Genomic DNA, 15,326 nt, shown 5'->3' with positions numbered 1-15,326 from the left:
ATATTGATTCTTCCCATTCATGTTCATGAGACAACTATTTGTTTAGTTCTTGATTTTATCAGAGTTTTCTATTTCTCCTAATACAGATCATACACACATTTCGTAAGATTTATACGCAGGTATCTCCATTTTTGCGTTAATATAAATGGTCTCACATTCTTAACTTCAGTTTTCCATTGCTTATTGCTAGTATGCGGGAAAGCGTTCGGCTTCTGTATATTAACCTTACTTATAGCAGCCTTGCTACGATGACTTCTTCGTTCCAGGAGTTTTTTTTTTTTTAAATAGATTCTTTGAGATTTTCTACATAGTCAGTCATCTGCAACCAAGGCGATTTTCTTTCTTTCTTTCCAAAATATACCTCTTTTTATTTCCTTTTCTTGTCTTATTCCATCAGGTAGAACTTCTAGTACGATGTTAGGTGAGAGTGGAGAGAAGGGACATCTTGCCACATTCCCAGTCTTGGGGGAAAGTGCGTAGTTTCTCACTGCCAAGTATGATGGCAGCTGAATGTTTTTTGTAGATGTTCTTTATCAAATTGAAGAAGTCTCCTCTATTCCTAGTTTAGAGTTTTTGTCATGAACAAGCATTGGATTTGGTCAAATGCTTTTTCTGTGTCTATTAATATGATTGTGTGAATCATGTGACTTTTCTTCTTTAGCCTGTCGATGTGATAGGTTACAGTAATTGATTTTCTTTTTTTTTTTTTTTTTTTTTTTTTTTTTTTTTTTTTTTTTTTTTTTGAGACGGAGTTTCGCCCTTGTTACCCAGGCTGGAGGGCAATGGTGCGATCTCGGCTCACCGCAACCTCCGCCTCCTGGGGTCAGGCAATTCTCCTGCCTCAGCCTCCTAAGCTGGGATTACAGGCACACGCCACCATGCCCAGCTAATTTTTTGTATTTTTAGTAGAGACGGGGTTTCACCATGTTGACCAGGATGGTCTCGATCTCTCGACCTCGTGATCCACTCGCCTCGGCCTCCCAAAGTGCTGGGATTACAGGCTTGAGCCACCGTGCCCGGCGCCAGTAATTGATTTTCTAATGTTAAACCAACCTTGCATACTTAACTCTTATTTGGTCATGAGGTATAATTATTCAAATACATCACTGGATTCAATTTGCTAATATTCTTGGAGGCGCAGGATTTTTTTTTTTTTTTTTTTTTTTTTTTTTTGAGACAGGTACACACTCTGTCACCCAGGCTGGAGTACAGTGGTGCAATCATGGCTCACTGCAGTCAGAGGGAGATTTGGGAATTACCTTCCCTCCATTCTCTTGACTGGCCAATTGAATTCTTTCTCTGCTGCAAAACCTGCTGTTTTCAGCGCGTTGGTTTTCTGGACAGCAGGCAAGGTGAACCTGTCAGGCTGTCACGCACTCTACCTGCCTCTTACTTCCCCTCCACCTTCCCTCTCTCCCCTCCTCACTCTGCACCTTCTCTTCATCCTTCTTTGTCCACACTCTAGGTCTCAACTACCTGAGGCTCCAGCTCAGACTTCCCTTCTGAGTCCTAGACCCAGCCAGCATCTCAGCCAGCCAACTGCCCACCCAGCATCTCAAAGTCCACCATCTTTTTTTTTTTTTTTTTTTGAGACGGAGTTTCGCTCTTGTTACCCAGGCTGGAGTGCAATGGCACGATCTCGGCTCACCGCAACCTCTGCCTCCTAGGTTCAGGCAATTCTCCTGTCTCAGCCTCCTGAGTAGCTGGGATTACAGGCACACACCACCATGCCCAGCTACTTTTTTGTATTTTTAGTAGAGACGGGGTTTCACCATGTTGACCAGGTTGGTCTCGATCTCTTGACCTTGTGATCCACCCGCCTCGGCCTCCCAAAGTGCTGGGATTACAGGCTTGAGCCACCGCGCCCAGCCCAAAGTCCACCATCTTTTCTGCAGCGTGGAAAACCGGTCCTCGGTCAGGGCCTGCTGTTCCCCAGTCACTCAAACTCAGCACAGCCCAGGTTCCTCCCCCTCCTCCTCTTTACACCTGCCTTCAGTCCCTTCCCCCTTCTCCATCTCTCAGGTGCAGTTTTGATTTAGGCCCACATGCCTTCCCAGGGAACCCCCCTCGCTGGGCCCTTTTCCTCCAGCCCTGTGGAAGGCAGGGGTGATCCTGTGTGCACCCCCGGAACATCCCCAATGCCTCAGGATAAAGTCCAGGCTCCTTCGTTTGGCAGATCAGACGCTCCTGGTGCTTCTGCAAATCTGCGCTGCCCTCCGGCCATTCTGAACCATCACAGTTCCCCACACTCATCACGTTCTCTGAAGCTGCTCTTTACGAGTGACTGTGTTCATTCATTCAGTGACAGTTCTCCAAACGTCAGTTGAAGGCCTGTTCTGGGCAAGATGCTGAGAATTAGCAAATGAATAAGATAGTATTAGGACCCCTGCTCTTTTTTTTTTTTTTTTTTTTTTGAGACGGAGTTCACTCTTGTTACCCAGGCTAGAGTGCAGTGGCGCGATCTCGGCTCACCGCAACCTCTGCCTCCTGTGTTCAGGCAATTCTCCTGTCTCAGCCTCCTGAGTAGCTGGGATTACTGGCATGCGCCACCATGCCCAGCTAGTTTTTTGTATTTTTTAGTAGAGACAGGGTTTCACCATGTTGACCAGATGGTTTCGATCTCTTGACCTCGTGATCTACGCGCCTCGGCCTCCCAAAGTGCTGGGATTACAGGCTTGAGCCACCGCGCCCGGCAGAACCCCTGCTCTTAAGAGGTCTCTTTGCAAAGGGAAGTAATGTAAATAAAATGATAGATAATTATAATAAACAGGTTAAGTTTGGTGATTAAGGGGCATCCTAAGGATTCTGGGATTTCACAGAGTCCCCTGAGGGGAATCCTAGAGGCTAACTGGGTGTTAGTGGGAAGGTAAAGGGCTGGGATGGGGAGGCCTGGGAGGAAGGCCTCCCAGGGAGGGGAGTGGCCGGAGCCAGCCTGTGAGGTGCTGCCGGGCTTAATCCTCAGCAGGAACCACAAACCCAAAACGTGCTATGGCTGATGGGAAATAGAAGTGAATCCAGCAGGTGTAAGAGAAAGAACAACATTTATGTGCATTGATAATGGGCAGCTGATGTGCGGGCCGCAGCATCTGGAAGTGGCAGGGACAGTGGTTTAATGGAAAGAACATACTGTGCCCCAGAGGAACTCTCTGCATAACAGCCGCTGTCCACGTGGGACTGTGGGCCAGCATTGCCAGATCCGTAAACTTTAAAAAGAAGCTGGTGGAGACCACACGTAACATTCAAAGGCCCCCAACCATCTGAGTGGACTTCCTCTCAGCCAGAGCACTCCCGTTAACCTGAAAGGCTGTTTCAGGCCTTGACGGGAGCGGGGGTTGGACATGCTTCATTCTGCCCTCCTCCCTTCTGGAATTCAGGAAAAGTCCACAGACACTGAACATCAACACAGACCTTAAGTCTGATAAGAAACACTTACACTCTGTTCTCTCTGAAGCTTGCTGCCTGGAGGCTTCATCCACACAATAAAACTCTGGTCTCTCTTCTCCTAACCCAGACTTTCCTTTCTAGTTACAGTAACTCTTTTAACCAACTGCCAATTGGAATAATTTTAAATCTACTGTGGCCTGGAAGCTCCTCCCTCCTGACCTTGGAATTGCTCTGCCTTTCTGACCAAACCAGTAGATATCTTCAGTGTATTTGATTGAGGTCTTAGGTCTGCCTGAAATGTATAAAACCAAGCTGTGCCCCTACCACCTTGTGCACGTGGTCTCAGGATCTCCTGAGGGCTGAGTCACAGGCCATGGTCTTTCATATTTGGCTTAGAATAAATCACAGGCTGAGTGCAGTGGCTCACACCTGTAATCCCAGCACTTTGGGAGGCTGAGGTGGGCGGATCACTTTGAGGTCAGGAGTTTGAGACTAGATGTAACCAAACTAGATATTTAAACAGACTGTAACCTACTCTTGTATCAGTCACAGAGTTTCAGCCAATCACAGGCAGCCAGCTGCTCAGCTGCTAAACATGGTTAAACCCTGTCTCTGAAAAAACAAAACAAGACAAAAATTAGCCAGGCATAGTGGCGCAGGCCTGTAGTCCTAGCTACTCAGAAGGCTGAGGCAGGAGAATTGATTGAGCCCAGGAGGCGGAGGTTTCCGTGAGCCAAGATTGTGCCACCGCACTCCAGCTTGGGCGACAGAGCGGGACTCTGTCTAAAAAGAAAAAAAAAGAATACATCTCTTCAGATATGTTACAGAGTTTGACTCTTGTCAACACTGGAAATCTGGTATTGAAGTTACAATTCTTTGAATGCTGGCAACAAATTCAGATCCTAACATAGTGTTCTGTGAGAGCCAAACAAAAACGTCTATGGGATGTGTTAAACTAACTGTAGCCCAGAGCTGCCTTCTTATATGCTCTAAGCTCAGCCTGAAGGTTTCTCTGTTCATAGTAAACTGCTGCCTAACTAGATATTTAAACAGACTGTAACGTACTCTTGTACCAGTCACAGAGTTTCAGCCAATCACAGGCAGCCAGCTGCTCAGATTGTATCCAGGTAAGGCAGCCAGCCAGCGGCCATCAGCCCAGCTGTTTCTGTGCCTCACGTGTGCTTTCTGTCCCGCTCTTATTTTCTCTGTCCATACATTTTGCCTGACTGGGTGGCAGGCCTGGAGTTCTGGTTCTGGGGGCTTTTACATTTGTGAATCGTTCTTTGCTCAATTAAATTCCATTATATTTGGTTTAAAGTTTTTCTGTTTTTGTTTCGGAGACAGGGTCTCACTGTTACCCAGGCTGGAGTGCAGTAGCTGGTTCACAGCTCACTGTAGCCTCAACCTTCTGGGCCCAAGCTATGTTCCCACCTTGGCCTTCCAAAGTGCTGGGATTATAGGTGGGGGCCATCAGGCCTGGCCTAACATTTACCTTTTAACAGAGGATTTAGCCTTCAGGTCAGCCATTATACTCACGTGTATTGTTTATTACAGTGAAAGAATACAGGTCCAAAGCAGCAAAGAGGCACATAGGGCAGAGTCCGGGAGACACAGGTGCAACTTCCAGTCCTTTCCCAGGGGAGCCGTGTGGACAGTGCTTACTTCTCCCGGCAACCATTCGTGGCAACTTACGTGGAGTATTGGCAGCCAGGGAAGCTCCCCTGAGTCTTGGTGTCCAGGGTTTTTATTAGGAGATGGTCATGCAGGCACAGTTGACCTCAGTCACTCAATCTCCAGCCCCTCCAGCCTACCCCACACCCGGCAATGAATCACATTGTTAATTAGCAGAGACTGGAATGGCCCAAGCCCCCCTGTGAAGAAAAACACTCATCAGGAAGCATTCTCTCAGTGCTCAGAGTCTCTCTTACGAGCGAGTGGGTCAAAGGCCAAACCTGTTTTTTGGAATGTGCAGGTGTAGACGGTACAGGTTTTCTGAGTTAATTCTTTCCCGTTCTTCTTACTGTGTGGGGCTGCCTGGTAAAGAATTTCAACAAAACACCAGCTCCTGCTTGTGCTTGACCTTTGCCAGACCCTGGGCTCGGCCCACAGCACATTAAAACCACCTGGGCGGCACGTAAACCACCCTGTGCCTGGTCACCACTCCAGACCGACTTAAATCAGATTCTGTAGGGGTGGGGCCTGGTTATCAGCATTTTTAGATTGTATCCTGGGAATGTGGTATTGAAGCAAGTTTAAGAGTAACAGTACAGGCTCTGGGACCACCGCTGTGGGTGAGATGGAGATACGTATATTGAGAAGGTGCAGATTCAGCAGGTGAGGCTGTCTGGGCAGGGGGAGTATTCCTCCTGGGGGGTCAGACAGGGACCATGGTGTTCACGCTGGCTGTGGGAGGACCAGCAAGACTGAAGCCTTGGAGGAGAAGGAGGTGTAGGAGCAGAGGAGCAAGCCAACACAACCAGCTAGAACCGGCATCAGGAGAGGGAAAACAGGTCAGAAGAGACACTGGGGCCAGATCCAAAGCGCGTGTGCTGTTGGACTTGGCTTTGTGGCTGAGGGGCATCTGCTGGAGCTTTCTGTACAGGAGCCTGTCAGGCTCAGAGCTGTGCTTTAGAGAAAGAAGTCCCTCAGCAAAAGGTAGTCATTCGTCCACCAAGAATTCATTCCACGCCTGCAGCATCCCAGGCCCTGCTATAGGCATGAGGATACAGCAGGGAACACCACACAGTGCCTGCCAATGTGAAGCTGGTGCGGAGGGGGACAGGCGGTGGACAAGTAAACAAATCAGAATACCACGTGTCAGGTGACCTAAGTGCCCTGGAGGAGGAAGACGACCCAGGGCAAAGCCCTGGGGAGTGAGGGCGGGGTGCTCTCTACAGTAGGATGTGGGGAGACCTCTGTGGTAAGGTGACATTTGAGAGGAAATCAGTAAGGTGGATGTCTGGAGAAAGGACATTCCTGGCAGAGGTAACAGCAGGTGCAGATGCCCCTTTGTGGTTATGAGCCTGATGTCCGTGGGAATGGGGACGTGGGGGCAGATTTTAGGACGTTTATGGAGAATACACAAGTTATGGTTAATTGCATGATAGGTGGATGGTGTGGCTTGAGGTTGGTTTGAGGCAGGGACGTCACCACTGGCTACACTTTAAAATCATGAGGGAAACGTTTAATAATTCCAGTGTCTGTGCCCTATTATTTCATTTATGTGAAGTTCAAACAGACAAAACATCAAGAATGTATAAGAAACTGAGCACCCAGTTATAAGACAGACAGTACAATTTAAAAATGGGTAAAAAATTCAAGTAGTCATGTCACAAAAGAAGATAGACACATGGCCAGCAAGCACATGAAAGGTAACTCGTCAGCCGAGGCGGGTGGATCACGAGGTCAGGAGATCGAGACCATCCTGGCTAACACAGTGAAACCCCATCTCTAAAAAAAATTAGCGGAGCATGGTGGCATGCGCCTGTAATCCCAGCTACTTGGGAGGCTGAGGCAGGAGAATCGCTTGAACTCAGGAGGTGGAGGTTGCAGTGAGCCGAGATCGTGCCATTGCACTCCAGCCTGGGTGATAGAGTGAGACTCAGTCTCAAAAATAAAAATAAAAAAAAAAAGAAAGATAACTAGTCAGCAGAGATGCAAGTTAAAACCACATTGAGATAGCATTTTATTTTTACTTTATCTGAATTAAATTATGTGTTTACCTACCTATCTTTTTTTTTTTTTTGAGACGGAGTTTCGCTCTTGTTACCCAGGCTGGAGTGCAATGGCGCAATCTTGGCTCACCGCAACCTCCACCTCCTGGGTTCAGGCAATTCTCCTGCCTCAGCCTCCTGAGTAGCTGGGATTACAGGCATGTGCCACCATATCCAACTACTTTTTTTGTATTTTTAGTAGAGACAGGGTTTCACCATGTTGACCAGAATCGTCTTGATCTCTTGACCTCGTGATCCACCTGCCTCGGCCTCCCAAAGTGCTGGGATTACAAGTGTGAGCCACGGCGCCTGGCAACAGCTTTATTCATAACAGCCAAAACCGGAAACAGTTCAGATGTCCAACAGCTGAATGTGTAATCAAATTGTTCATCTAAGCAATGTATATTAGTCAGTCATAAAAAGGAATGAGCTATAATACATGCAGTGATATGGATGACTCTCGAAAAGATCATACTGAGTAAAAGATCCGGACACAAAAGGCTAATTACTTTATGACTCCAGTGATAGGAAATTCCAGAAAAGGCAAAACTGTGGTGAACAAAAGCAGACCTGAGTTTGCCTGGGGTTGGGACTGGCAGGGAAATGGACATCAAAAGGGCACAAGGAGGGTTCTGGCAAGATGAAAATGTTCTTCTGTGATGGTGGAGGTGGTTGACACGGTGCACATATTTGTCAAAACTCATTTGTACACATAAAATTGCTATTTTTTGCTTTTCTGTTTTTTTGTTTCTTTGGAAACAGGGTCTCAGACTGGAATGCAGTGGCACAATCGCGGCTCACTGCAGCCTCCACTTTCTGGGCTCAAGTGATCTTGTCACCTCAGCCCGCTGCATAGCTGGGACTACGGATTTGCACCACCACAGCCAGTGTTTTGTAGAGATGGGGTTTCACCACGTTCCCAGGCTGGCCTCAAACTCCTGGGCTCAAGCAGTCTGTTTGCCTTGGCCTCCCAAAGTGCTGTGATTATCGGCATGAGCCACTGCACCTGGCCTGGTGTCTTTTACTGTACATAAATTATTGTTTGATAGATTGGCTAAAGAGAAACCAGACAAAACTCATCTTCAATGGTAGCGGTCAGAATAATAGTTACCCTGGGGGAGGATCACTGGAGGAGGCCAGCGTAGCCTGCTGAGGGACTGGAAATGCCCTGTGCCTTGATCTGCATGTACCACAGAGGGGTATGTCTGTGGAAAGATTGATTGAGCCATATGGTCAGAATTTGTGTACTTTTCTATATATGAGTTATACCTGCATTTAAAAAGAAAAAGTAGAAATGGCCAAGCCCTATTCCTGGAAATTGAGATTTAGTAGGTCTGGAAATGGTCCCAGGCATTGCTATTTGGGAGTTCCTGGGGGACTTTAGTGTTCAGCCGGAGTTGGGAGCCATGGATTTCAGGCCAGCACGAGTGAGTGTTGAGTGTGAGTGACGGAGGCCGTCCCGAGGCCGTGGGCCGTCTGCTGGCGTGTTCGGGAACGGGGAGGCTGCTCGGTTCCACCTCGGCTTTCTAGTGAGGTGAGCTGTGGGTGGGCTTCCAAGCTTCCACGTGGATGTCCACGCAGCGCGGAGCAGTGAGCTCCAGGGCTGGGCGCAGATGGGGTGCGCTGTGTGTGGGTGCTTTGGCTTAGGCTTCTTTCCTGACCCCAGGGCAGGATGGCGGCTGATGAAAGCTCGCAGGACACTCTGCGGCTCCAGTTCCAGGCGATGCAGGAGATGCAGCGCAGACGGTTCCAGAAGCAGATGGAGAGAAAGAGGGAGAAGGAGCTGAGCCCCGAAAGCAGAGCTGACGGCCAGGAGGAGCCCTTGGAGGTCCCAGGTGGCCTCGGCCTTCTCCATGCTGGGGAGCCACACTCGAAAAACAGCTTTGAGAAGAGGTGTGTGTGTGTGTGTGTATGTGTGTGTGTCTATCTGCGTGTGTGTGTCTGTGTCTGTGTGTGTCTCTGTGTGTGTCTGTGTCTGTGTGTGTGTATTTGTGTGTGTGTGTCTGTGTGTGTGTGTGTGTCTCTGTGTGTGTGTCTGTGTCTGTGTGTGTGTCTGTGTCTGTGTGTGTGTCTGCGTGTGTGTGTCTGTGTGTCTGTGTGTGTGTATCTGTGTGTGTGTCTGTGTATGTCTGTGTGTGTGTCTGTGTGTGTCTGTGTGTGTGTATGTGTGTGTCTGTGTCTCTGTGTGTCTGTATGTCTGTGTGTGTGTCTGTGTGTGTCTGTGTGTGTGTGTGTGTGTGTGTGTACCACAGGAGCTATAGCAAAACTTGTAAAGTGCGGCTGAAGTGACAAAAGGAATCTTCGAGCCTTAATCATACCTGCATTTACCAAGTTCTGATACAGCTTCTGTAATCAATTCATTCTAAATGCTTTATAGACATATTATGATTTCTTAACCCATAAATAATTTAGGAGTATAGACTATTTTTCTAGCTTCAAACATATGATGAGTTTTGGGTTGGTTGGTTCCCTCCCTGCCTCCCTCCTTCCTTCCCTTCCTCCCTTCCCTCCTTCCTTCCCTTCCTCCCTTCCCTCCTTCCCTCCTTCCTTCCTCCCTTCCCTCCTTCCCTCCTTTCTTCCTTCCTTCCTTCCTTTCCTCCCTCCCTCCTTCCCTGCCTCCCTTCTTCCTTCCTTCCTCCATTCCCTCTTTCCCTCTTTCCTTCCTTCCCTCCCTCCCTCCCTCCCTCCCTTCTTCCTTCGTTCCTCCCTTCTCTCCCTCCTTCCCGCCTTCCCTCCTTCCTTCCTTCCTTCCTTCCCTTTTTGATGGAGTCTTGCTTTGTCACCAGGCTGGAGTGCAGTGGCACGATCTCAGCTCACTGCAACCTCTACCTCCAGAGTTCAAGCTGTTCTCCTGCCTTAGTTTCCCAAGGTGTGCGCCACCGCACCCAGCTAATTTTTGTATTTGTGGTAGAGATGGGGTTTCACCATGTTGGCCAGGCTGGTCTCCATCTCTTGACCTTGTGATCTGCCCGCCTCAGCCTCCCAAAGTGCTGGGATTACAGGTGTGAGCCACCGCGCCTAGCCTCTTGTTTTATTTCTATTTTTTATTATCGATTTCTAATACAGTCACTTGCCATTAGAGAAAAGAGTCTATATAATGTTATTATTTGGAATTTGCTAAGATTGCCTTTATAGCTTATAATACTTTTTCTTTTTTCGGCCGGGCACGGTGGCTCAAGCCTGTAATCCCAGCACTTTGGGAGGCCGAGGCGGGTGGATCACGAGGTCAAGAGATCGAGACCATCCAGGTCAACATGGTGAAACCCCGTCTCTACTAAAAATACAAAAAATTAGCTGGGCATGGTGGCGTGTGCCTGTAATCCCAGCTACTCAGGAGGCTGAGGCAGGAGAATTGCCTGAACCCAGGAAGCGGAGGTTGCGGTGAGCCGAGATCGCGCCATTGCACTCCAGCCTGGGTAACAAGAGCGAAACTCCGTCACACACACACAAAAAAGTAATAATAATAATAATAATAATAATAATACTTTTTCTTTTTTCTTTTTTTAAAATTTTTTATTTATTGCATTTTAGGTTTGGGGGTACATGTGAAGAACATGCAAGATTGTTGCATAGGTACACACATGGCAGTGTGGTTTGCTCCCTCTTTTTTCTTTTTTTTTAAGAGACAGGGTCTTGCACTGTTGCCCAGGCTGGAGTGCAAGATGACAGCTCGCTGCAGCCTCCAGCTCCTGGGCTCAAGCAATCCTCCCATCTCAGCTTCTGGAGTCACTGGGATCACAGGTGTACACCACCATGCCTGGCTAACATTTTCCTTTCATTTTTAGAGACAAGGTCTCTCTCTGTTGCCTAGGCTAGTCACAGACTCCTGCCTTGGCTTCCCAAAGTGCTGGGATCAGAGATGTGAGCCACCACACCCAGCCCTGTGATATGTTTTGTTCATGCTCCATGGATGCTTAAAAGAAGTATGAATTCTAAGTGGGTTTTTTTTATAACTCTCTATTGAAGCCAGCTAATGAACACAGCCTTCAATCCTTTCTTCTTTCACGTGTCTGTGTGTCCACCTGGGCACTGGAGGCCTGACTCCTGCCCACCAGGGCTTTCGCCTTGAAGGAGCATTAGTTCTGCCTTTGCCTTGTAGGGTGCTTGAAGATGAGATTGAACACCTTCGAAACGAGCTCAGGGAAACAGTGGACGAGAACGGGCGATTGTATAAGCTGCTGAAGGAAAGGGACTTTGAAATCAAACACCTCAGAAAGAAGATGGAAGAGGACAGACTTGCCTTCACAGGTAGCTCCACATTTGTGACAGGCCTTGCCCTGCAGTCCAGGGACTTCAGACGAGGCAGACAGCACGTTCGGAGGGCAGCTGCCCACTAGCGTGTCGAGGGTCATTTATGGTCCAGTTTGTCCAGCTGAGTCCTGGAAGTGAGGGAGAGGGTAGAGGAAACAAGCAGGCCCAGGGAGGCCAGCCCACCAGAAAACGGGAGCACAGGGGCAATGAGGGGTTAACACGTGGGCCGGCAGGCCAGCCTCCTAGGCAATGCTGGCGACCCAGCTGGGTCTCGTGACCGGGACTCGCCATCATGCTCACGTGATGTTCAAGGGCTGCGGGGTGTGTTCCTCCTTGGTGCGCTGGCTCAGATGTTACGGTGTGAACATGAAAAAGCCCCGCAGCCTGTGGTGAGCTACCATCACCCCACTGCACCGAACCCTGGGCAACAGAGTGGGATCCTGTCTCAAAGAAAAAAATGCTCCAGTAGAGATGGCTGTTAGCTTTACGCACCTGCTGTTGCTGCTCTAGAAAGGTAGACTGAGACAGGGAAGCCACTGCTCTGGGAGGATATCCTGGGACCAGCCACCAGTGGGGGCTGGGCTAGGCCTTGCCCTGTGTGTCTTGCCCTGTGGGTAGACCTTAGCTGCGTCGGTGGAGACCTAGGCCCCATGAGTCCAGTGAGGACCTTGGCCTTGCAGGTCTGGGAGTGACCTTTGATCTGTGTGTGTGAGCTGTGGTTATGCGTTTGACTTTGGCCCTGCAGATGGAGTGGGGACTTTGGACCAGACTGTCGTCTGCTATGTATACACCCATTGAGCAATTCCGGTTCACAAATCAGAAAGTATTGTAGATGTCAGCAGTCACAGAGAGCAGCAGGGCTGACTCTGCACCCAGCAGACCGTCCCTCCCTGTCTTTGAGAGTAAATGCTTTTGAGGGTGGGACCAGAGCTCTGGTCAGCCAGTGCTGATTGACAAAGCCAGGGGAGTTTGGTTCCCTAAAGCTGGCCTAGTGCACCTCCCTCCATTCTTGGGCCTTTTCTTTCTGAAACAAAAAACACAAACCTTGAAGACAAGTCTGTGTATTGTGAGGAGTAGATAGACTCAGCCTGGCCGAGGGCCCAGCTGTGGAAGGGGCCGCGTGCCCATTTGCCAGGTGTAGAGAAGCTGGTGCAGGAGGTGCCTCTCCACCCAGCGGGCCTGCACAGCAGACCCGGGGTCCCTCCCTCAGCCCCGCTTCTTGTTAGCTGTCTCTTCCAGTCTTTGCTAACGCACAGACCTGGTCATGGCCTCATCTGACAGCCAGCCCTGAGTGTCCCTGAAAACCACTGAAGTCCAGGCTTCACTCTGAAGTCACCATTTCTGATTTCCGTTTTCACGTTTCCGAGAGAAAATCTGACGAGCCCATTTATGTTTCCAAACCATGCCGCAAGTGACAGGCCACTGACAGCTGATAGATTGGTTCCCTTTGGCTGGATTTTTAGTGATTGTTCTGATGATACGTACTTACCTTTTTATAGTCTGCATAGAACTAATATTTTACCACTTCACGTGGAATCTAGAAACTTTGCCACCATCCAGGTCCCTTGAGCTCTCCCTGTATATTGCAGAATTTATAGGTATTATATCCATATATATATTGAAAATTCTAGCAGTCAGTGCTATTCTTTTTGCTTTCAACCATCATACATATTTTAATGAACCCAAAGGCAGGACTGTTCTCTTTAGCCAGATAGCATTTCTGTGCTTCCATTTCTGTGCTCTTCACCCAGCAGGCCTGTGCAGCAGACCTGGGGTCCCTCCCTCAGCCCCGCTCCTTGTTAGCTGTCTCTTCCAGTCTTTGCTAACGCACAGACCTGGTCATGGACTCATCTGACTGCTGCCCCCGTCGATTGGGGGTTGCAGCTTCAAGAGCAGAGCTGGCCTGGAGACAGGGTTGGTAAAGAATAAAAAAAAGAAACCCAGAGGATTCTTTCCATTCTGTCCGAGCCCCACAACGTGCTGTTTGCACTCGAAAGGCATTCTCTTGGACCTCTTTCTGATGGCCAGTTCAGGATCTGTGCTGATCTGAGTCCGGGGAGGAAATGAACCACCAGACCGTTGTGCGTCTCATCTGCTTTCCTTCCCCAGAACGCTCAGAGCACCACTTCCACACCCTATCCAGGCTTTTGGTCGTATTCAGCGAAGGAGATAGGGTAGAGTGTGCTCACTCCATCTTAACCGGAACCAGACCTCTGCTGAAATTGCGGTTTTTTTAACTGCTAGAGTTGATGATTTTCACAATGCTCCTTTATTATCACCACCCCCGACACACCCTGACACACAATCTATTAAAGGAGCTGAGTCCAGGCCTCCAGGTCTGCTCTGAGCCTTTTCTTCTGGGGTGTCCTTGTCCTCCCCCGCAGACATGAGATTCCAAGGGCAGCTGCTCCTAGTTGTCCCTCGCTGCCTCGGCCAGGCTGGCAGGAGGTGATTTGAAAGCCATCAAGTGCCTGTTTGCTTTCCACCAGGTGTCACCCCTCATCTTGTTCTGAGGCATATGATGGCCATGTTAAAAGCAGGACTAAAAACAGGACTGCCAGTTACTCCCTACTACCGTGTCAGACGCATTCAGGAAACCTGCCAACCATCTGACCACATCTGCCATCACACCGATGGGGGCTGCACTCCAGAGAGGGTGAGGGGCTGTCAGGGCCACCAGTTAGGCAGTGACCACGCTGGGCTGGCTCCCAGCGCCCGCCCTCCGCACGGCTCCCACCCATGCGGCTTCCCCTGTCCACATCCTCTGGCCTCCTTCCACAGCCTCCTCCCCTCGCCCACTGCAGGGAGCCTTCCCTCTATGCTGGAGTCCTTGATGGTCCTCACACAGTCTACGCACGTTCCCACCTGAACACCTTTGTACCTGCATCTCCTGTGCTTAGAATGTCCTTCCTAGGTGAGAACACTCTTCATGGTCCGAGCCCTCACTTCATTCACTCAGGTGTCTGTTCACACCTCACCTGCTCAGAGAGCCTTTCCCGGCCAGTCCCTCTAAAACGGCATCACCTCCCTCATTCTTACCCCTGGCCCGGCTCCAGTATATTCCTCAACACTTACTCCTCTTACGTATTAGAATATGTAGTTATTTCTTTGATGTTTTAAATTATCTGTCTTCCCTACTTGAATGTAAACTCCATGAATCTTTTTTATCTACTGTGGAATCCGTAATACCAAGAGGACCCAGCACTTGATAGAAAACAAATATTTGCTAAATGAATATGCCTTTGTATTGGATACGTGTTACCACCAAACTCTGTAAGAAACAACCACGCAATCTCAGCAGCAGTAAGCGTTTATTTAGCTTAAACACCGATCTGGGCCAGGCTGGCTAGGTCGGTTCCTCACGTGACTCTTCTTACTCTTGAGACCAGCAGCCAGATACACTCTTCCTGTGGGGGGGCTTACGCCAAGCAGCGAGTTTCACCACATGAGTGCTTCTCAGGCCTGACTGAGAAGGCAGCCCCGGCCTGGGCCCCTCCTCCACTGTGTGTAGGTACCTCCCCCGGCGCCCACCTCGCCCCACCCGCTGCTGAGCCAGTGCTTATCTGCACCGTATCTGTTCATGTGCCTTTGGCCAAAGCAAGCCACGTGGCTGAACCCAGAGTCATAGAAGGGCCAAGGGGACTGCACCCTACACATCAGAGGGCACAGCAGAGTTACAGGGATATGGACGTGACCCTGTCACTGAGGATGGCATGGAGCACTGCAGTGATAAACCTGACTCTCACAGAAGGAAAACTCTGTCTTCTGCTTTTATAATTTTCCAAGAACATACTGAACCTCTGAGCGGCTGCATTTCCACTCATGGGAGTTGGTTCCCAAGGCTGCTAGGTGCATGGTGCCCCTCCTAAGCCAGTGCCCTTCATGAGCATCCATGCCAAGCAGCTTTAGATTTCAAGACCCTGGTGCTGTCGGTGGTGGGGCATGAGTTTGATGTTTTAATTGACCTCACCATTCCCT

The 15,326-nt window shown here is 49.3% G+C and overlaps 1 protein-coding gene across 1 annotated transcript in view; it reads left to right on the top strand.

Moving 5' to 3' along the window:
- Nucleotides 1-15,326, top strand: part of CCDC13 (coiled-coil domain containing 13) — a 63,381-nt gene that overhangs the window by 3,034 nt on the left and 45,021 nt on the right. The window contains exons 2-3 of the mRNA XM_003930861.4: nt 8,764-8,990; nt 11,197-11,345. Coding sequence (XP_003930910.3) covers nt 8,770-8,990; nt 11,197-11,345 — 370 coding nt within the window. The 5' untranslated portion in view covers nt 8,764-8,769. The remainder of the gene's footprint in view (nt 1-8,763; nt 8,991-11,196; nt 11,346-15,326) is intronic.

The sequence above is a fragment of the Saimiri boliviensis genome, chromosome 9, assembly GCF_048565385.1.
Source record: "Saimiri boliviensis isolate mSaiBol1 chromosome 9, mSaiBol1.pri, whole genome shotgun sequence".
In the NCBI taxonomy this organism is placed as follows: Eukaryota; Metazoa; Chordata; class Mammalia; order Primates; family Cebidae; genus Saimiri; species Saimiri boliviensis.
The sequence above is the reverse complement of the archived record's forward strand: the minus strand, read 5'-3'. Positions and strand labels throughout refer to the sequence as shown.